This window comes from Colius striatus, chromosome 16 (genome assembly GCF_028858725.1).
Source record: "Colius striatus isolate bColStr4 chromosome 16, bColStr4.1.hap1, whole genome shotgun sequence".
Lineage (NCBI taxonomy): Eukaryota > Metazoa > Chordata > Aves > Coliiformes > Coliidae > Colius > Colius striatus.
This window is the reverse complement of record NC_084774.1, coordinates 8972627-8992894: the sequence shown is the minus strand read 5'-3', so window position 1 is coordinate 8992894 and position 20268 is coordinate 8972627. Positions and strand designations below refer to the sequence as shown.

The 20268-nt window shown below is 51.7% G+C and overlaps 2 protein-coding genes across 4 annotated transcripts; one reads left to right on the top strand and one right to left on the bottom strand.

Annotated features, from left to right (window-relative positions):
* Nucleotides 1–40: 40 nt before the first annotated feature.
* On the bottom strand, nt 41–7775 carry ZGPAT (zinc finger CCCH-type and G-patch domain containing). Its single transcript, XM_062009063.1, has 7 exons — nt 7708–7775; nt 6691–7495; nt 5861–5994; nt 4673–4831; nt 3585–3716; nt 2411–2813; nt 41–2009 (listed from the first exon to the last, which is right to left on the bottom strand). Exons 2-7 carry the CDS (start codon nt 7329–7331, stop codon nt 1871–1873), a joined length of 1608 nt encoding a protein of 535 aa, XP_061865047.1. The 5' UTR covers nt 7332–7495; nt 7708–7775; the 3' UTR covers nt 41–1870.
* A 134-nt stretch (nt 7776–7909) lies between these two features.
* On the top strand, nt 7910–19239 carry ARFRP1 (ADP ribosylation factor related protein 1). 3 transcript variants are annotated; one of them, XM_062008933.1, is made up of 8 exons: nt 7910–8004; nt 9176–9275; nt 9663–9750; nt 10315–10397; nt 10907–10988; nt 11689–11759; nt 17251–17351; nt 18366–19239. In XM_062008933.1, exons 2-8 carry the CDS (start codon nt 9183–9185, stop codon nt 18451–18453), a joined length of 606 nt encoding a protein of 201 aa, XP_061864917.1. In that variant the 5' UTR covers nt 7910–8004; nt 9176–9182; the 3' UTR covers nt 18454–19239. The 3 variants fall into 3 exon arrangements, with proteins under 3 accessions (XP_061864917.1, XP_061864919.1, XP_061864918.1); XM_062008934.1 differs by lacking the exon at nt 7910–8004 and adding an exon at nt 8433–8451; XM_062008935.1 differs by lacking the exons at nt 11689–11759; nt 18366–19239.
* The last annotated feature ends 1029 nt before the right edge of the window (nt 19240–20268 follow it).

Genomic DNA, 20268 nt, shown 5'->3' with positions numbered 1-20268 from the left:
GTATCCTCACCCTGTAAGCAAACCATGCCTTACAAGGGCAGAGGGGAACAAAGAAAAAGCGACTTTATTGACTGGGGATGGGAAGTGTCACTGGGGGGAGGCAGCAGCCACTGAGAGGGGTCTGCCAAGGGAGGCTGTGGCATCCCAGGGAGGGCTCAGAGCAGGGCTTGGCTGGGCCAGGGGCTAACAGAGCCAATTCTCAAAGAGATGATGATGCTAAATAGCCTCAGAGCACAAAAGCAGCCCCAGAAACTCCCCCTGCCCAGCTCAGCCAGCACCCATAGGCACCTTAATCCCTGTGACCACTCAGCACTCCAGTGGGAGTGGGGAACAAGGAGTCACTTGTGAGGGAAGGGCACTGAGGGGCCATTGCAGCCCCCTGAGCTGAGTCTGGCATCTGCAGAACATGAATCAGGACAATGAGGAGAGTACAGACAACCTGGCCAGAACCAAGAGCTGCTGCAGTGCTTGGGATGGCCCCTGGCCCCTTCCACACCCCCAGCAGGGCCCAAGTGCTTCCCAAGAGGCCACAGCCACCCTCACGGGGTTCCTGAAGGCATCTGGGTTACTTTTGCTGTCACTCTCGTTCTCTGGGGCTTCCTGCAGCAGTGCTGGAGCCCACACAATTAGAGCAACTCTGATGGTATCTCCTTCAGCCTTACATCTGGCAGCCTGACCCTACAAGTGTGTGCAGCCCTGCCCAGGCTTCACAGCTTTGGTGGTTTCCTTAGGAAGAGATAAAAGGAGAAAACCATTAGAAGAATGATGTGCAGAATAAAAGGAAACCCATCTCTCACATGAAGATCCTCAAGATACTGGCATGAGCCTGCAAACCATTCCTTTGTACAAAGAAAAGCAACTACAATGCCCAAGTGCTGCCAGGAGCTGAGTCTGATGCAACTACAGAGTGTACCAGAGGGGAGATGACACCCCTGGTGTGCAGCCCTCCTGGGCTGCCCTGTCCTGCTCCTCATAGCCCTCCTCACCTCTGCTCTGCCCTGACCTGGACTGAGGTTAGAGACACCTGTCCTGGGTGGCTGCACTGAACACAGAGAAACTCAAGTACTGATGGCAAAAGTCCCAAGGTTCCCCCTGTGGAGCTGTTCCTGGCTCAGAGGTTTGAGAATCCACCACCCTGCTCTCACTCCCCTCCAGCTTTGGCACCTCCACTCAGCAGCCTCCCGGGCCAGGTCCATGAGTTTGGCTGCAGCTCATCCCAGGGATCCTCTTACAGTCAAAGGGGTGAAACCTGATCCTTGAGGCCACTCCAACCACCTCCAAACTGACAGTTTTCTCTCTATTCATCACACAGAACTGGTCCCTCCCCCAGAAAAATGAGTTCTCTGATAAATCCCACAGCAAAACCCAGAAGGCAGGGAGCAGCTGAAGCAAACTGCCTCGTTGCATCTGCTGCTCTCACCCAGCACAAGCCTTCGACACAAGGTGCTCAGGACCTTTCCTGCTTGGCAGCTGGCTGCAAACACAAGCCACAGCTGACAGCAGGATGTGGGGCTTTCAGAGCCCCTCCTTGGCTGGTTCAAAGCCAGAAACGTTACCCCTTGAGCAGCTCCAGGCTCTGGATGGAGGTGCTGCCCCAGTGATAACAGGGAAGGAGTGAGCAAGAGAGCAGAGAATGGGATTTCTTGCAGCAGGCTCAGGCTGGCTGAGTGCTTCCAGGGCTGGAGGGATCTGTGCTCCTCCCCCTCCCAGCAGAGCTCAGAAACACCCAGGTTTAGAAACTGCTGCTGTTCAGCCCAGGCTTTGAGGCTGGGGAGCCCGAGGAGCAGGATGGCTCACTCAGGCTCTGAGACCACGAGCCCTGGGGCTGGTCAGAAGGACACTGACTGCTGTCCAATGCCTTCCTTGGAGACTAGAACTCAGTCATCTTCTTATGTGTCTCTGCCTTCTTCTGCTCCCGCTGCAGCCTGGCTTCCTGGGCCTGCAGCTGCCCCAGCTGTCTGTGAGCATTAGCCAGCTTCTCCTTCAGCTTAGCTGCAGCAACGCTGTGCCTGAAAGCAAAAAGCATCACGTCATCCTGCAGGAGATCAAAGGCCCATCCTCAGCCCTGGAGGGTTTGCCCTTTCCTGGGGGATGAGCACAAGTGACTGGAAATGCCCTCCTGCTGTGCTCAGCAGCCCAGCTGCAGAGATGGGCACGAGGAGAGGACTTCCAGAACCTTCCCTCAGAGCTCCCCTTTTCCTCACAGCTTGAATTCCACCCCCAGACACATCTGGCAGTGTCCAAGCTGCTCTGAAGCACCTGCTGGAGTCACTCACCTCCTCCCCTTCCCCTTGGGGCTCATCCACATGTTCCACTTGTTCCTCCTACACCTCATTTCAAGCCCACCCCTTCCCAGGAGTGCCAAGAACTCTCAGCTCCTCCTGCAGTCCCAGAGAGAAGGTTTTCCCACCTGCCAGCGTGGCGTGTCAGGGCCTGCTGGATGCCACAGATGTCCCTCTGCGTCTGCTCCATCTGCTCCGTGGTCTGCAACAGCAGCACGCTCAGAGCCCTCTTGGTGCTCTTGCTGGCATGGTACAGCTCCTTGCTGTTCCTCTCTGGCAGTGCCAGCCCTCCTCCAGCCTCCTCCCCACGGCCTTTCCCTCGCAGCTTCTCGTTCAGAAAGTCAAACACGTTGTGCGGCGGCTGCCGGGGGCCGGCACTGCCCTTGGCACGGCGCTTCCTGCCCCTGCCCAGGGGCACCTTCCCCTGGCTCCTCCTCTGCAGCACCTCAGCACACTGGTCCAGGGACTTCCCTCGAGGAAGCACCACGGCCTGCACTGGCTCCACTCTGCCCTGGCAGTTCTTCCCCAACCCTTGAGGGGAGACAGAGATCAGTGCAAGTGAGGAACTGTCCCCCGGCCGCTCGGAGTGACGGTCACAAGCTTAGAACAAGCAAAGAGGCTTCTGAGCTACAAAGAGATGGAACAAGCCTCCAAGTCGAGGGGAGCAGCAAAGGTTCCCCTTGAGGTGGAGGCAGAAGTTCCAACAGGAGCCTGGGAGGGCAGAGGACGGGGGCTGAGAAGGGCCAAGGCCACCCGTCAGGCCGGTTCCTGTGACAGCAGCTCCAGCCTCACAGTCTCGGCTTCTCAAGTCAGGTTCTTCTTAAAACTGGTTTGGTTCCTCTGGGAGAACCAGAGATAAATGCAAGGAGCAGACTGCCCTCCTCCAGCCCCCAAGGCTCAGCACCATTTGTGTAGGGAGAAGCCAGTTCAGCAGGCTTTGAAGTCTGTGTTTAGAGCCAGGAGACAATTTAGCACAGACATCAGAAGGTTCAGAGATCAGTTCCCTTCTGCCTAAAGCCTTTGAACATCTCATGCAACAGTTCTCATGGCTTTAATCATGAACTTGACCACGGTTCCAAGTGCCTCTGCTGTTTGCCATTGCCATCCTAGGGCTGGTGACTGGACTGAGTTCTCCCTTCTTGCCTTCTGCCACTGCTCTGACCCGTGACGCAGCCTCGGCCCCATCTAACAGACCCTTCAGCCCTCAACACTTCCAGCTTCATCCAACAGCTTGTTTCCCATCACTAGGCTCCATGCAGGAAGCCAGGCTCTGCCCTCAGCAGGGATCTCCTCTCCTCTTACCTTTGCCAAGCTCGTAGCCCATCTGAAGGAGCAGCTTGGAGCCGATGCCACGGGTGTGAGCTTCCCAGCCACCAAAGGAGGAACTGCAGGCAGGAGCCCACTCCCCGTTCTCTGGGGCTCCCGATTCTATCACTGTGGCACACAAGAGAAGAATCAGTCAAACACAGGAACAAACCTTCATCCCACACAGCATGAAAAGCCCTCAGGAGGTGGGACAACACGCTGCTCCCACCCTGCAGTGCTTCAGCTGCTCCTCAGCCTTGCTGAGCTCTCTTGCTGGCACACAGTGAGGCACTCCAGCGAGCTCTCCCTTGACTCACTGCACATCTCACCCCACTGTTCCAGGCAGAATCACCCACAGGTTTGAGCATTTCCTTTGCTTCCTTCTAGGATGGTGACACAGAGTGCCACAGACTATCAGAGTCCAAGTGGGCACGGTGTGTACTGTGCAGTGTGTGCCCCCAGCTCGTGGCTCTGCCCTGAGGCTCCTCCAGGCTCATTCAGTGTCGGCAGGATCCATCATCTCTATTAAGCTACATGTGAAGAGCTCCAGGACAGAGATTTGTCCCAGGGATGGAACTATGGCACTCCCACAGGGGCAGTGCTGTCTGTGTAACCTCAGAGGTGTCACCTGGGCTCTCTCTGTGTCAGCTTTCAACAGTAAAACAGGGCACCTGCAGCCTGAGTGGGGCCCTGGAAGGACCAAACCCCCCCAGTCACTGAGGCCTCGTGACTCTGGTGTCACAGAGATACTCAGAGGTGAGGAAATCTCCCAACTCAGCCACATAAGAACCAGAACCAGAGCTTGGAACCTGGCTCTGAAATATCACCTCCTCTCCTTTCATGTGGTAGAAGTTCCCATGGAAACCTCCAGCCTTCCTTAGCTCAGTCATTTGCATCAGGAGTTGAGTTTGCAGTTGTAACACAACAGTTACTGGCTGGTATCCTTCAGCAACACAGCAAGAGACCAGCTACTGCTCCATCAGAGGTGAGAGGCTACCAGGGAAAGCTCCAGGAGGGTAATCCAGTGGATCTCTGAGAAAGGCAGAGCCAGATCCCCTTTGCTCACCCCCTCCCCACTCTCTTACCTTTAGCATAACCAGAGTCATCCACACTGTCTGTGTCAGAGTGCTCAGCCTGGGCGCCGTCGTCGCCCCGCAGCGGGGGGATGACACTGTCTGCTTCCACAACAGCCTCCTTCAGCAGCAGGGAATCAAACTGCACAGTGTAGTAACCACTGTCCACATCTGCAGAGGGAAAACAAGGCAGAGCTGGAGGAAATCTCCCAACACACACCTAGTAGAGGGCTTTCCAAAGCACAGCTGGCTCCAGTGGAAGCACACAAGAGAGGGGGAAGGCCTGAGGAACCTGGGCTCTAACGAGTTCTGGTTTCTCTTTGTGCTTTACATTCTGTCTGGGAGGGAGAATGAAATGCAAAGCTACAATGAGGCAAGGCAAAGCCACTTCCACAAGGGCTGTGGGGATGCTTGCAGGTTCATTTCTAAACTAGGAAGAAAGATGTGCTGCTGAGAAATGTAACCAAAGGGAAGCTGGGCTGTGTCTCCTCTGAACTGACAGTCACAGAAAGATGGAGACTAAAGCCCACCCTCCCGGGCCTGGGGCAGCCTGCTCCTGCAGCTGATGGGCAGGGCTTTTGTTTACACAAGAGCAGGTTGCTGCAGTTGCCTGCTGCAGCTGGATTCCTGCAGCACCTGACTCGTCCCTCTCACTGCACTTCTCAGCCATTTCCTCCCCACACTCCTGCTCTCTGTCTCTCTCCTCTTTCCCAGTCCATTCCCTTCTCAAACCTGGCAAAACTCACAGAGTTGGCTCAACATTTTCAGCTCAGGGCTGCAGCTGCCTGGTTTTACATCTTCATCTTCCACACAGACCCCTGGCAAAGCTCCACCACAGAGCGGGGTGGGGGGTGCAAGGGATTATCCAGCCCAACTCCCTGCTGCAGCAGGTTCCCCTGGCTCAGGGGGCACAGGAATGTGTCCACGGGGGTTTGGGAACCTCCTGAGGAGCCTCCACACCCTCCCTGGGCAGCCTGGTTCAGGGCTCCCTCGCCTCAGCACCAAAGGACTTTCTCCTCCTGGGCCAGGGGCACTGCCTGTGCTCCAGCCTGTGCCTGTTCCCCTTTGGCCTGGCACTGGGCACCACAGAAAAAAGACTGATCTCATCCTCTTGCCACCCAACCTTTAGGGACTGATGAGCACTGATAAAGGCCCCCTCTGAGCTTTCTCCTCTCCAGGCTGAGGAGCCCCAGGACTCACCAGTGATTTTGGCTGTGTACCAGATGCCATCGCTGTGCTTGGCCAGACAGGCTGAGCCCACCCCCAGCGTGCTCAGGTTGGGCTCCTGAAAGGGCTGAAGCTCCTCCACAGAGACCACCTGACCATGGGAAAACCTGCCAGGGAAGGCAGAAGATGGATTATCTCTACCTCATTGGAGCAGGGCTTCAATAAAAACTCCCTTCCTTCCTACCCTCCCTTCAGGGAAACACAAAGGAGCTGCCAGCAGGGACCAAGCTTTACCCCAAAGTGTGGTAGCTCTCCCAGGGCTTGTCTCATTTTCCATCCCAAGCCCAGCATTTGGATCATGCACCAAGGATTGCATCCCATCCCAGGGAGTGAAGCTCTCCCAGCTATTGCCACAGCCAGTAAAAAAGAGCTCCCAGGTGCTCTGAGGCTGAAGAGGACGAGGCACAGGCAGGTCTGCAGGGAGCCTCCTGCTGACAGCACATCCAACCCAGCCACGGAGGGGATGGAGCTCTCCAGAGATGGCTCCAGCCTCTCCAGGCCACTGGGATGTGTGGAACATCACCAGGCAAGCTTTGGTGGTTCATCTGGACACACACAGTGGGTTACTGAGCCACTTGCTGGGTTACACACGAGCTCTGCAGCTCTCCCTGGGCTTTGTCACTTCAGCTAAAGGGAACAGCCAAATGTTCCAACAGCACAAGCACAAGGGCACACCTCACTGTGGGAACACTTCACTGGCTACAAAAGCCCAAGGTGGCACTTCCAGAGGAGGTGTTTTGGCCCTGCAGAAGGCCCTGAGTGCCAGGAAGGACACAAACCCTCTCCCAGCCCTTTTTCTTTACCGACAGTTCTCTTTAAATCTGCATTTGTCATCCAAGAAGAAGGGGCAGGGCTTCAGGGACTTGTGGGTGGGATACAGATACAGCACCCTGACTCCTGCACTGCCATCTTCCAGCTCCTCAGTCCCCACAATCATGGCATTGTGGTACTCCAAGGTCCCCCAAGAACTGTAGTAGGGGGCTTTAACCTTCATCCCACTCAGTTCCTCCTCCTCTCTCTCAGACTCCTCCTCCTCTTCGCTGTACTTTGACTCATTTTTGTCAGCAGTTTCTTCCTCTCTCTCTGCTGACCCCTCCTTGGCATTAGCTGAGGCCTTCTCCTCAGTGCCAAGCTCAGCAATGGCTTCCTTAAAGGCAGCATACTCGTCATCTTGGGCAGAACTCTCTGCCTTGGTGTCCTGCTCCAACAGACCTGCTGGGGAGGAGGAGGAGGAAGCATCTGTATCTAAAGTAGCAAAGAGTTTGCTCTTTTTAACAGACACCAGGCTTGACTCGGTTAGTTCTATCAGCTGCTTTAAATCCCCCTGCAGCTGAATCAGGTCTGAGTGCTGTGACGGGTCCAGGCCTGCCCCTAGAGCCAGCTCCACTTGCTGCAGCTGGGCGCTGTAGTTCTGAATGGCCGTTTCCAGGCTTTCTTCATCCATTGTGGGCAGAAGACGGGCGCGTTTAACTGCGTCCTCCCCGGGGGCTCACAACATGCTCCAAGAGAATGAGCAGCGGCCCATTGGATAACGAGCCCTCGGCCACAGACGCTCCCATCTACCCCGCCGTCCCGTTTCTTCCCTCGGCCGTCACCAGCCCGACGCTCCTGCAACAAACAGGCGGCGAAAAGCCATGAGAGAGGCTGAGGAGAGGCCCAGGCCCTTCCCTGCCCCGCCACGGCGCCCGTCCCAGCCCACCGCGCGCACGCAATGGCACCGCGCGCTCCCGCGACCGGACCCCTCAGCCACAGGGCTGACAGCAACACCCCAACTCACCCCAACCCAACCCGGCCTCGGCCTCAGCCTCAGCCTCACTTACCCCTCAGCTCCCCCTTCCCCGACTGCGCCGCCGCCATGACACCCCGGCAACTTCCGGCCTCACCTCCCTCATTCCAGCAGCAACTTCCGGCTTCTGAGCCTCGTGACCACCGCCCGGCTGCGCTTGCGCACTCGCTCCCCCGGTGGCGCTGAGCATCCTGGGAGTTGCAGTCCCCGGCCCGCCCCCTTCGCAGCCGGGACTACACTTCCCAGAGTGCCGCGCGCGCAATGGCGGCGGCTGCCGGGGCGGCCGGGGCGCGCTGAGGAGCGGGGCGGCGGGAGGTGTCTCCGGTACCTGGTGAGGGGCTGCGCGCTGTCGGGTTCTTGCCCTCCGCTTTCTACGCTCGGGGGACGGGGAGAGCGGCGGCGAGGTCCCGCGGGGCTCGGCTGGGCCTGGGGTGGGCCTGCGCGGTGCCCCTTGGCCGCGGGGGGCCTGTGAGGTGAGGGGCCGTTAAACCGCGCTCACCTGCGCGGCTGCGGCCCGGCAAGGAGCCCGCGGCTCTCCCGGCGCTAACGGGAGCGGGACGGCAGTTGGTCACGCTTGGGATCGGTTGCTCTCCCGAGGAGGGGTTTGTCCTCAGGCAGCGGCCTCGATGCCGTCCCGGAGGTGGCGAAGTGGTCTCCCTGGCTCGGCCGGGCCCGGGGAGGGGATGCCCCCGCGCCCCGAGGGTTCCTGTCCTCACGCTGACAGCCCCAGACTGATAACTCCCTTCTGATCTGCAGCACTTGGGTTTTTCCCCTTTAGGTAACGTTGTTTGACTTCAAAGCGACTTTCCCTTCACTGCACCCTTGCTGGAGGGTGGTTGCTTCTCCGAGTCTTTGCCTCGAGGTTCCCTTAGTCTGTATTTAAACAAAAGAGGTGTTGCAGTGCTGTGTGGGTCAGCGGTGGCTCCTGGTATCAATACTTCCTGCATCTCAGCAGATCTCTGCCTTGTTTGTGCAAAGTCAACAACACAAAAAAACCCCTTGTGGGCTTCTGCAGGTGTTCTCAGGCTTGGTCTGAGCTTAGACCTGTGCTTGGGGCTCAGTGACTTAGCTCTCATTGTAAGAGGGCAAAGTACTTGTATGGGGGATACTCTAACAGAAGATTATTGCTGGATAAGGCTTAAATGGAGATAAGTAGTGGGGTTTATGCACCTTTAAGGTACACTGCACACAGTTCAACTGTTAAAGATCCCGTGATCCCATTATATGGATTGAGAACAAGGAGGAGGGGGTGGCCCTGTATTGCTTAAAATAGCTGCTCTGTGTGTTTCTGTGACTCCCATGTACCCTTTTTTCATATGACTCACTTTTTTGAGCTATTTGCATCATCTCTCTTGAATCTGTGATTTGTCCTGGGATTGCCTAAATCCCAGAGTTACTGAGAAAAGGAATCAAGTCATTTATTTCTCTGGTGTCACACATTGTGGAATGAGAGGCTTGTGGAAATGGCCCTTTGGTTAAGGATTTCCTGGTGCCTGTTGCAGGAGCAGGATGTACACTCTGCTGTCCGGGCTCTATAAGTACATGTTCCAGAGGGATGAGTACTGCATCTTGATCCTTGGGTTGGACAATGCTGGTAAAACTGTAAGTGCTGTTTCATTCCCAACTGTGTGGAGGGCACACATGATTCCAAACATCCTCCAGCTAGAAAGCTTCCCACAGATGGGGTAATATTTCCTCAGCTGTATTGAGATGTTTTAGTGATGTCACAGGAAAGACTTTTTCCCCTCTTATTTAAGTTTAGCAGAAGCTTTCAGGGATGTGGGTGAAGCTTTGGTGAAGCTTTTGGTAATCTCATAATCACCTGTGATCCCTTCTTGCCTTGCTAAAATAGGGAACAAGAGCAGTTTGTTCCAAGGTTAGGTAGGGCAGTATCTGTTGGAGCAGAAATGAGAAGGCAGCTCTGGGTTAGGATTCCCCCAGTCAGTAGAAATACTTGAGAGGAAATACTTCTTTCTTGTTCCTTTTCAGACCTTCCTTGAACAAACTAAAACTCGATTTAACAAGAACTACAAAGGGATGAGTTTGTCCAAAATCACAACCACTGTGGGCTTAAACAGTAAGTTTGGAGTTTTGTCAGCTCTTACCTGCAGGGTCAGGCAACCAGATGGTTCTTGGTTGGGTAGAAGACTTCCTGGAAGTAGAGATGGCATCTCCCAGCTCCCTGTGTCTTTTTGTAAGAGAATAAAACAGGCTTTCTGAGCTCATGGAGGGGGAAAAACCCCTGAAGTCTTAAATGACCACGTAGTTCAGTGCTCTAGCTCAGAGGTTAGGCTGGGTTTCCCTGGAGCTGGTCTGATTCTGTTGCTTTTTGCACTGACACAGCTCTGTCTGGTATTATCACAGAATGGCAGGGCTTAGAAGGGACCTTTAGAGCTCATCCAGTCCAGCTCCCTGCCACAGCAGCTCCCACCTAGATCAGGTCACACAGGAACGTGTCCAGGTGGCTTTTGAAGCCCTCTAGAGAAGGAGCCTCCACACTCTGTTGTTGAAAGCAGCCTATGTGTATGATCAGTTCCTCTAGAAGACTGTTGTACCCCAGATTAGGGGGATGCAGGTGTTGGTGCTTTGGAGAAGAGCTTTTGGTTTCTCACTGGTTTGTCCTTTTCTTCTTTCCCTGCAGTTGGCACAATTGACGTTGGCAAAGCTCGGCTCATGTTCTGGGATCTCGGTGGACAGGAGGAACTCCAGGCTCTTTGGGACAAGGTTGGGGGTTTATTTGTCCTTTACAACTGTTTTTGCCTCTTTTAGAGCTGAAGCAGTGTGATCAATAGTCATCCAGGCCTGTTGGTAACCCTAGTGTTTAGCATCAACCCTTCTCCAGAGATTCAGCTTGGCTTGTGTGAGAGTAACGACCATCACGCTTCATGTTTGCATTAGTGGTTCCAGGCAGCAGTTACCAGCTGTATCTGAGGGCTGGGCCAGTAGAGACAAGCTTTTTGGGGACAGATGAGCTTTTTGGGGACAGATGAGCTCTTTCACCTGTTGTGTTCTGTAGGCCTGTAAATAGAGCAGGCAACACATGGGGTGTGCCACTGTTCTCTCCAGACATGTGCTGTGGAATCAGCTGACTCCAACTGTTTGGTCTCTTCCACCTGTAGCAGAATTTCACCAAATCAAACAAGAAACACATCAGGAAGAAGGATAAAAAAATCAGGAAGAGGGACAAATGTTCCTGGCAGATAAATACCCCAATGTCTGTGTTATCCTTTCAGTATTATGCTGAGTCCCATGGAGTGATCTATGTTATTGACTCCACTGATGAGGAGAGGCTCTCAGAATCCAAAAGAGCTTTTGGTGAGTATGTTGTCTTTTTCCCTGGGCTGGGATCTCGTGATGCATTGTGGCACAGTTCTTTCTGGAACACAGAAAGTCCCATTTAAACATAAGGATAAACTATTTGACTGTTGAGGTGAGGGAGCCCTGGCCCAGGCTGCCCAGGGAGGGTGTGGAGGGTGCTGCTCTGGAGGGCTTCAGAACCCACCTGGACACGTCCCTGTGTGACCTGATCTAGGTGGGAGTTGCTTTAGCTGGGGGGTTGGACTGGATGAGCTCTAAAGGTCCCTTCCAACCCTCCCATGCTGTCACTCTATGATATCTGTTCCTGTGACCTTGAAGTAAGCTGTGTGACCTGTTGATGACACAGCTCTGATGCTTTTGTGCTTACTGCTGAAGTCTGCCTGTCTGCAACACAGGGTGTTCTTTTGTTGCCTCTAATGACCTTGACTCTCTGTGCTTATGCTAATGATTTTTGGACATTTTTGTTCCTTATTCTATACTCATCACCTCATTAACTCTCAGTAATGTGTTTGTTGATCAAAATGAAGTTTGGAGCTGGAAAAAAACCTTCTGTCAATAAAAGAGACTGCAAAGGTTGTATCAAATGAAACCAGTGCAAGAAGGAGCCTCTTGCTTCATGGCTGTGTCCAGATAGTCTGTGTCAGGCTACATCTTCCAGATCTGGCTAAACCTCTGCTTCTATTTCGGTGCTTTATAGAGAAGATGATTACCAGTGAAGCTCTGGAAGGGGTTCCCATTCTGGTGTTAGCCAACAAGCAGGATGTAGAGGTAAGATGACTGCAGCATTACTTCTTAAGTGAGCAAATAAGCCCTGGCAAGGTGAGCTCTGCAGGCACATTACATTTGTTTCACATTCCTGGACTGATCCCACGTCGATTTCCCACTGCTGGAAAGAATTGCTTTGAATTTAGTGTTAATTTTTCCCTTTATCCTCCATTTATGCCACTGGGAAAGGACATAAAGAGCTCACTGCAGACACATCTCAGCTCTTGAAGTCTTTATGTAAACAGAACAGGCCACATAGCTATGGTTGGTCTGTCTTGTACCATCACTTGGTATCTCATTACTGTTTTATCCTGCTTATTCAACAATGTTTAGTGCATTTTGTTTATAGTGCTCTGCTGTTACCTGGAAAGAGCACAACAAGTGGATGTGAAGCAGCATCACTCTTTTCCCATCACCATATCAGATCTATTCAATGAAAGGTTGGTTGTGCTCGAGCATTCCAGCAGTGACAGCAGGGAATGGTGAGGAATGCTGCTTCTTGGTGCTGTGCTGTGAACTCTTCCTAGCACATCCAGAACTGCAACCCCCTTGGTTTGGATTTGACAAGTTAGTGGGCACTACAGTATGACTTTTCAGGTATTTCACCCAGGGCAGTCCCCATCCCCTCCACCACAGAATACAGGGAAGAGAGTTCCTGAAGTGTCCGTGGTATTTTCCATGTTTTCCTCCTTTCGGCGTGCTGTACCTGGATTCCGACGCTGCACTTCGAGCCATCCAGCTCTAGATGGAGCCAGAGGCATTCAGTAGGGTCTGGAGTGCCAGCCCTGGCAGCTGGGCTGAGTTTCGGTTTCGAAGTAATGCAAATACTTCCCGGCTTCTTCCTCCGGACTTTACACCTCTGTCGGTCAGCACACTTGTGGGAAATGCTCAAGGCTTCTACAGAAAGACCTTTGGTTTTAAAGGGGGGTTTGGCCACACTTCATGTGTACAGAGATTTTGTGGAGAATAGTCCCACTATCTAGTCACAGAAATAAAAGCAATGTAGTTGTGCTTCAAGGGCAGAGTGAGGCTGAGGCAGAACTCCTGATGTGTGGGTTTGGCATTGCTGTTGTCTCTGGTATCTGGGGAAAATGAGTGTCACTTCTGAGTGGAAACCAGAGTATTCACACTCATATTTCCATGCAGCACTCCAAGGAGCTTGTGAGAGTTCAACTACATGCAGTGACTTGAAAAGCTGTTCCAGTTTTGCTTATGGATCTGTTTATTTGGCTAAGAAGCATACTGCAAACATACAGCAAACACCCTGGCCAGGTTAAAGCAGACTGACTGAGCAAGGGGACTTCCTTACACAACCAGAGAGAGCTAATTTGGAGCAGGCTCTCAGGATAAAACACTGTGACTGACTCCTTGCTCCTGGAGGGTCCAAGAGGAACCCCAGAGATTTAGTGCCTTTATGCAGTGATAGAACTCTGACAAGAGATTAGCAAAGCTAATCTGGAGGTAAACTTGTTCTTAAGAAATAACCTGCATTTACTTAGAGGTTTACCCCTAGAGTGGGATCTTGGGAATGGACACAGAGCAAGGAGCCATCAGTGCTGGTAACAAAACATTAAGGGGACTGTAGCTTATTTCTCAGTCATTATTCAGGTTCACTCAAGCAATATCTAGAGCCTTGTTTCTCTTCCACTCATCTGGCAGACATGAAGACCTCTGGAAGATTATTCAGCATTAGAGCATTATAATTGGGAGAGATTTTTCTCCTCTGAGTCCCCAGATGATTATCTGTAGCTGGAGAATTCTCACCCACATTCCTCTGTCGTTAACATGGATCACAGTGAGGACTTGAAGTGGTACTTTAACCTCCCTGGTATGTGTGGATGAAATTAATCGGCCACAATTACATCTTTAAAGACCTCCAGAGGACTTTGGGGTGAAGTGGATCAGAAACAGTACATCTGGCTTGGATTATATTTTTCCCTTTAGTTTACATTCCTCCCAGGAAGCTCCAAAAGTTCTGACTCAACCCCTGGAACTACATCAGGTGTTTGGATTGTTTTGCCCTGATTCCTTGTAGAAAAGAATTGTGCTGTTAGTAGGCACCACTCCCCAAGGATACATTGCATCCACTCAGCAGGGTCATGGCTGAATCAGGAGCTGAAATACACTCATGGACTGCAAATCACTCCTAATGTCATGACAAACTGTGGCTGATTCATTTTTGTGCCAGGAGAATGCCCTGTGTTCAGCAGGGGCTTCAAAACTGGAGCCTTTTGTGATCAATTAAACTGGGTCAAGTATGTGTTGTGGGAGGAGGTTTTGTTTTTCAAGGAGCAGCTGCTTTGCAGGGGAATTAAATGTCTAATAGGGAATTCACATGGACTCCCTTGCAAGTCAGAATGCCACCTCTGACTATACTGGGCAGCTTGGCTTTACCTGCTGTTGACTGCAGAAAAAGCTGCAAAGTAAGAATTCCTGTTTACCTTTTTGATGTGGATGCAGCTGCTCAAAGGTTTGTCAAAGGTCTGCCTGAGCTATGCCAAGAACTCCTAAACCTTGAGGGTAGAGGGCTCATTGTGGAACACTAGTAAAGACACTGGGAGAACTGAGCTGCAGAAATAGCCCACGATGGCTCTGGGGGGAAGTGCTGCCTTCCTCATCTTGAGTTAGATTTGGGAAGTGTACTTTGACATTTCCAGAAGGTTGAAAAGCCTCCTGGTGTCTCTGGGAAACAAGAGGAGTCGTGAGCAGCAGCATTTGTTTGAAGTATCTGTGTTACCTGTTTTCCTCACAGTTGTTAGAAAACAGGCTTCCTGCAGGCTGAGTTCCCTTTGCAGCAGTACCACAGCTTCCCTGTGAAATGGCTTTGGATGTAAACACAATGAAGTGTCCTTTAAAATAAGCTTTAACATGATAGCAGGGGTTGGCCAGAGTGTTTATTACATGGTTTTACTCGGACTGTCCACCTTCTGATGTCCCATTCCCTGATGGATTCCATGGGAGATAGCTGAAGAGCCTGGTACTTCATGTTTGATCCTGATAGGAAGCCCAGCAGCAGCATTGACTTTCCTGCAGGGCATTTGGCAGCTGAATAAAGACTCTATAATGCAACATCTTTACCTGCAAGAGCTTTTCTGCAGGTGCCTTCAGCAAGGGAGCCTTGCTCCTTGAGAGGTTTCCTGAGCCTGAATTTGGGTAATGCTGCTCTGAACCCTTCATAAAAGGAATTTGGTTGTGCAGGCAGGTCAGTCCTGGCTACACTGAAGAACCTTCATGAAAAGATGGTTTTTTAACAGTCCATTCTTTTGGGGAAATTGAGTTACAAATGTGATTGCCCAAGTGATGTGAGCTTCATGTGAAGTGCGTGGTGGAGTTAACATCACTGCAGAAAGGTCAGCTGTGGATTTGGTTGTTGTAATGGTTCACTGCATGGGATCACAGATCCAGCTTCCCTAGTCTGCTGTTGGTTTGTGTGATTTCAGTTGAGAAACAAAACACATCTGTAAACAACTGAAGTGCACTTGGGGAGGTGGAAAAGAGAGGAACTTGGAAGCCACAGATGACATTTTGTCCCAAGCACGAGAAGCTCAGATGCTCCTGTTTGGAGTGGTGGGTAATCTGCCTCATCCTCTGCTGAGGCTCAGGGCTTCCCCTTGACCACTAAACAAGGCCTGTCTGAACTGATGAGTTAGGGGTGTTATCCCTTTGGCTGTGTTACTGTGCTTCAGAGCAGATGTGATGCAGTGACATCCTGCTGTGGGCAATGTGCAGAGTCTCCTGGGGAGCACAAACTCTCCTGCAGCTCTGTGTGGAGAGCACCACCAGGCAGCTTTGTGGAAGTCAGGCTACAATCAAAGCAGAGGGTGACAAGGGGAAGTGATGATAATGGATTAAGCTGAAGGGGGAGACAGCTACAGAAATTGTAAGCTGCACTGGAAAGAGTGGGCTTCTCAAAGGTGGGCAGGTGATGGAGAGGGATCCCCTGTGCCACTGTGTGCAGGTGCCCTGCTCCCCTGGTGGGTTTGGGGACATCCATTGCCCAGTTTCTGTGGACAGGCCTGTGCCAGTAGAAATAATGGACTGTGTGGCTGTGCTCTGGGTTGTTGTTTCCCACCATGAGCACCATCTCTCAGGTTCAGTTTTCAAAAGGACACCACCACTCAGAAAAGGAGGAATGGTGATAGTGGGATGTCAAGGACCATTCACACAGTTTCAGCTGCCTTGGGATTTAACTCTCCTCTTGCCAAGTCTCAGTTACTGGAAGAAAGAATTAAAAGGAATGACAGGAAAAATAGCTGAAATGACTGAGAGGCAGCTTCTCTTCCCTCCCAGCTGTTGGGTGACTGACTTGTCCAGAGCTTTGGCTTAACTCAAGAGGCAGTTGCAGCTGGAGGATGTTTGGTTGGTAGTAATCTCTTGCCCATCTTCCAGGCCTACTGGTATGAATTCCAACTCCCACCTCCAGTCTGACTCCCTCCAAAGTTAGCCTTTGATTTGGATTTTTACCCATTTCTCCTGGGGCTGACAGCTCATCTTCATGAACTGCAGGTTTGCCATTGGCAGAAATCTTGGAGAAGTTGTTAAGGCTTTGGTGCAGAGAAGTGAGTGACATTTCTGGATACACTTTCCAGGTCACTGATTGAAACTGCAAGCTTGCAATGCAGCTTAGGTCATAAGAAAGTACAGTCATCAACAGTTGCACAACCCATGGATTCTAAGTCCCTCTGCAGTGGAAAATCACAAGTTGGGATTCAAGGGCACTGGGTGAACTGGGTGTCACGAAATTCCTCTTCAACCATTTCTTAGGAACTCTTCTTATTTGTAAGCACTGAAACCTGCTTGTCTGTCACATGGTTAACCCCTCTGTAGCTTCCTGTGCTTAATTGCTCCAGAACCAGCATTTTGTGGAAAGGACAGCTAGGATCCTGAATTTCCATCTTCCTGCCAAGTCAAGGGCCAGACTTGTAGAAGACTGAATTCCTCTTTGGAGGTCATCTGTTCTGAGTGTCCCCTTGGGCTGATCCTCAAGACTCACAAGGCTCTGGTTTGGCATTTGAGTAAACCTTTGCCCAAAACCTTTATTTGAGCCTCAGTGAAGGTCCAAAATGTCTTTGCAGAGCGAGGAAGAAAATTGGGCTCATGGCCAGCTGAAGTGCTTAAATGGCTTGTCTAAGCCTTCTGAGGAAAAGGTGAGCAACCAGATCAGCAAAGGATTTAAAGGCTGATGGGTTTTCTTGTACCTGATTCCTGTGCTGAAGGAGGAAGGTGCAAGCCTAGGCTTTAATAGGGCAGGTTTGCTTTTGTGGTGTCTGTAAGGGTACAACTTGTGCGGTGGTGCTGTGATTTGTGTCAGGCAAGCAGCACTCTGTGATGAAAGGATATGCTCTTTGGAAGGGAAGGAAGTGACTTTGCTGAGCTAGTGGCTGAGGAGGGTTAACCTGGCTGAAGCAGGTGCACATGAAGGGACTCATCCTGGGAGGAAAGTCACCATCTCTTGCAGCATGGAGAGCAAGCTCTCTTTTGGTTTCCTTTGCAGACTTGCCTGTCAATCCCTGACATCAAGACAGCGTTCAGTGACTGCATTAACAAAATTGGGAAGAGAGACTGCCTGACACAGGCCTGCTCTGCCCTCACAGGGTAAGTGTGGGCATGGGGCTGAACAGCTGGGCATCACACAGGCAGAGCAGTGCTGGAGGAGTTGTTTACCCCTGCAAGGGAGCTTTTTGTGTTCCAGTTTCTTTCCATCACCCCTTGTCCTGTCACTGGATACAACAGAAATCAGTGCTGCCCCAACCTCCTGACACCCACCAGTTAGATACTGGTCAATATTAATGAGCTCCCCCCTCAGTCTCCTCCAGACTGAACAGCCCCAAGTCCCACAGCCTTTGCTCATAAGGAAGATGCTCCAGTCTCCTGACCAGCTGGTATCTTGTGCAAGCTGCTGCAAAGAAGAAGAAAAGCTTCTTAAACCATGACAACAACATTGTTTCCATTGTGTGGAATCAAATGCCATTAAGCAGCTGAAAGCCCACAAGATGATGGGCAGTGGTTAAGCAGTGACTGGAAGAGAAGTGTTAGATAATACTGGGGTGAAATGGGACCTTCTCAGTGGTTGTGGCTTTTGTCCTGTTGATCTCTGTGGAATTTCCTTTCAAACTTTCAGCCTGAGTTTGCACTCAAAGAAAAACAACATATGAATTGTGGAGGTCCTGGCTGGGGAGCTGTGCAGGGCAGGGAGGTGACTTGGCAGCCCCAGCACAGATGACTACAAGGAGTTGAAGCCAGGAGTGGAAGATCTGATACAACAAGCATGAGGCTTGTGGCAAAATAACCTCAAATCAGCTGTCGAGTGCTTTGGTGCTTGCTCATCCCAAGCTTTCCAGAGCTGATGACAAGCTTAATTGTGTGTAGGCTTGTGCAGACACCAGAAAAATAAAGGCTGGAGTCTACATACTGAGGAAAAAGAAACTAGATCCTCCTTGTTTGCCTGTGTGAGAAAGTGTCACAGTAAAGGCCGCCAGTCCCCGCCGGGCAGGAGCCTTCCCTGCGCTGTAAAGGGCTCACTTAGGGACAGCACGGACCTTGGGCTTTGTTCTTGCTTGGTTGATGGCTTTGGGGTGTTTTTAACCTTTTGCCTGTTGCTTTCCTTAGGAAAGGAGTGAACGAGGGCATTGAGTGGATGGTGAAGTGTGTGGTGAGGAACATCCACCGGCCCCCCAGGAAGAAGGACATCACGTAAGGGAGCGGGAGGCGGCCCGGCAGCGGACAGGCCTTTCCCACTCTGCTTTGTGTTCCCTGTAAAGAAGGTGATCCACTGGATTCCTGTTGCAGCTGCTTCTTTCCTAAATGTGGAGACAAACATTCTCTTTCTCCATGTCTAAAACACTTGAGCAGAGGATTCCAGCAGGGTGGGGGGTGGGAATCTCCTGCAGTAAGTATTCCACCACCAGTCTGAGAGCACAGAGCGAGTGGCAGCCTCCACATCACTGCAGAGCCAAAGGACTTCACTTCTTGCAGCCTGACTTTGTGATCCTTGATTTGTAAGTCTTTACAGGCCAGAGGCCAGTGCCATGAAGGAACTCCTGAAGATTCTGTGTAGGTGAATGTGAGAGGGGAGGGAGAGCCTAGGGAACGGCTGGCCCTTCTAAATGAGAAGACACCTTGCTGCTCCAGCCCCATGGTTACTAGAGGGGGTGTTACTGGCCCTGTTAACACTGCTGTTTGTATAACTGGGAGAGACGGCTTTGCTTAGAACTCAGTGTTTCAGCCTGAACATTGATGTGTGACTTTTACCTGTGGGGAAGGCAGCAGCTGACAGTGCAGAGCTGTTGAAAGTGAGTGTCGGTGATGGACAACTCCAGAAGCACTGCCAGGCTCCCACATCCTAAGAACCATTGGTATCTTCTGTACCTGGACTGAATTGAGGCCTCTCTGGGATCTTTCTAGGGTGAAAGCTGAACCTCTAGGCAGGGAGCAATCAGTATGCAATAAAGCTTACTTCTTGGAACTTCTCTTGCTGAAACAACAGATGTTGCTCCTCACTCGTCTTGGTTGCTCCTGGCACTGGTGACCACTCTGTCCTCTTTGCTCCCATAACTAAGGGGTGTTAGTTAAGCTCTGAGCAAATATATCATTTGTCATTGTGAAAGAACTTTTCTGCTACACTGCATGCAGCTCTGCATTTGTATCTAGTGAGGGAACACAGTGAGTTCCCTCCTGTGTGGGTCAGGGCGTGAGGGCAGCTGGGCTGTGTCACTGAGCACATGGATCCAGGATTGCATGCTGGAATGCAGCACCTTGCTTCTCAGGGGTGCCAGGACAGGAGCAGGCTTGGCAAATGGTTAGAAAAGATACCAAATCCCTTTTAGTTCCTTCCTGCTGTTAGAACAGGTGGTAAACAGTACCTGGGTTAGAATCTGAATGGTGCCAATGGCAATGCCATATCCAAGAAGAATTCAACTGCAGGAGACCTCAGACACCAGAGATTCCATGAGGCTCACTTTCAACCTTCTGCATGTAGAAGAATCCCTTGAAGGTCACTCAGCTCCTGGAAGAAGTGGCACTTTCTGTAGGTGCTGCAAGTGATGTAGGGCTGAGGGATACCTGGTGGACACTGGTAAGGGAAATCTCACTTGGCCATCTCTGAAAGCCGCTGAGTGTCTTCCAGGTGTCTGTGGTCCTGGCTCTTGTTTTGGTTGGCAGGGTTGGTGCCAGCAATTAAGATGTGAAACAGTGGCTGGTTGACAAAAGTGCATGCTGAGGAGAAACAAAATCCTTTAACAACTTGAAGTGTGTGTTTAATGGGGCACTGGGGGTTTTCCAGGCTTGCTACATACTCTGCTCACATCTCTTCCTCCCCCTTTTCTGTAGGAAACCAGGGACAAAAACCAGTTTTGAGCTCGAGGCCACAGCTGTTCTCCCAAGTTTCTGCACACAAAGGCTGCTTGTGGCACACAGCAGCAGGAGGGCTGCAGTTACAGCAAGCCTGCCTTCAGGACCCCGAGCTCTCCAGGGTGGGAGAGTTTTTCAGCCAGAAAGGGGCAGCAGCTGTGAT

What these genes read in the sequence shown, in the direction of transcription:
- ZGPAT (XM_062009063.1), bottom strand. Translation starts at nt 7,331, where the DNA reads ATGGATGAAGAAAGCCTGGAAACGGCCATTCAGAACTACAGCGCCCAG. An exon ending in GTACACAGCCAAAATCACTG is followed by an intron (nt 4,832 to 5,860) that starts GTGAGTCCTGGG and finishes TTCCCTCTGCAG; the next exon opens with ATGTGGACAGTGGTTACTAC. An exon ending in CTGACACGCCACGCTGGCAG is followed by an intron (nt 2,010 to 2,410) that starts GTGGGAAAACCT and finishes TTTTGCTTTCAG; the next exon opens with GCACAGCGTTGCTGCAGCTA.
- ARFRP1 (XM_062008933.1), top strand. Translation starts at nt 9,183, where the DNA reads ATGTACACTCTGCTGTCCGGGCTCTATAAGTACATGTTCCAGAGGGAT. An exon ending in TGGACAATGCTGGTAAAACT is followed by an intron (nt 9,276 to 9,662) that starts GTAAGTGCTGTT and finishes GTTCCTTTTCAG; the next exon opens with ACCTTCCTTGAACAAACTAA. An exon ending in AACCACTGTGGGCTTAAACA is followed by an intron (nt 9,751 to 10,314) that starts GTAAGTTTGGAG and finishes CTTTCCCTGCAG; the next exon opens with TTGGCACAATTGACGTTGGC.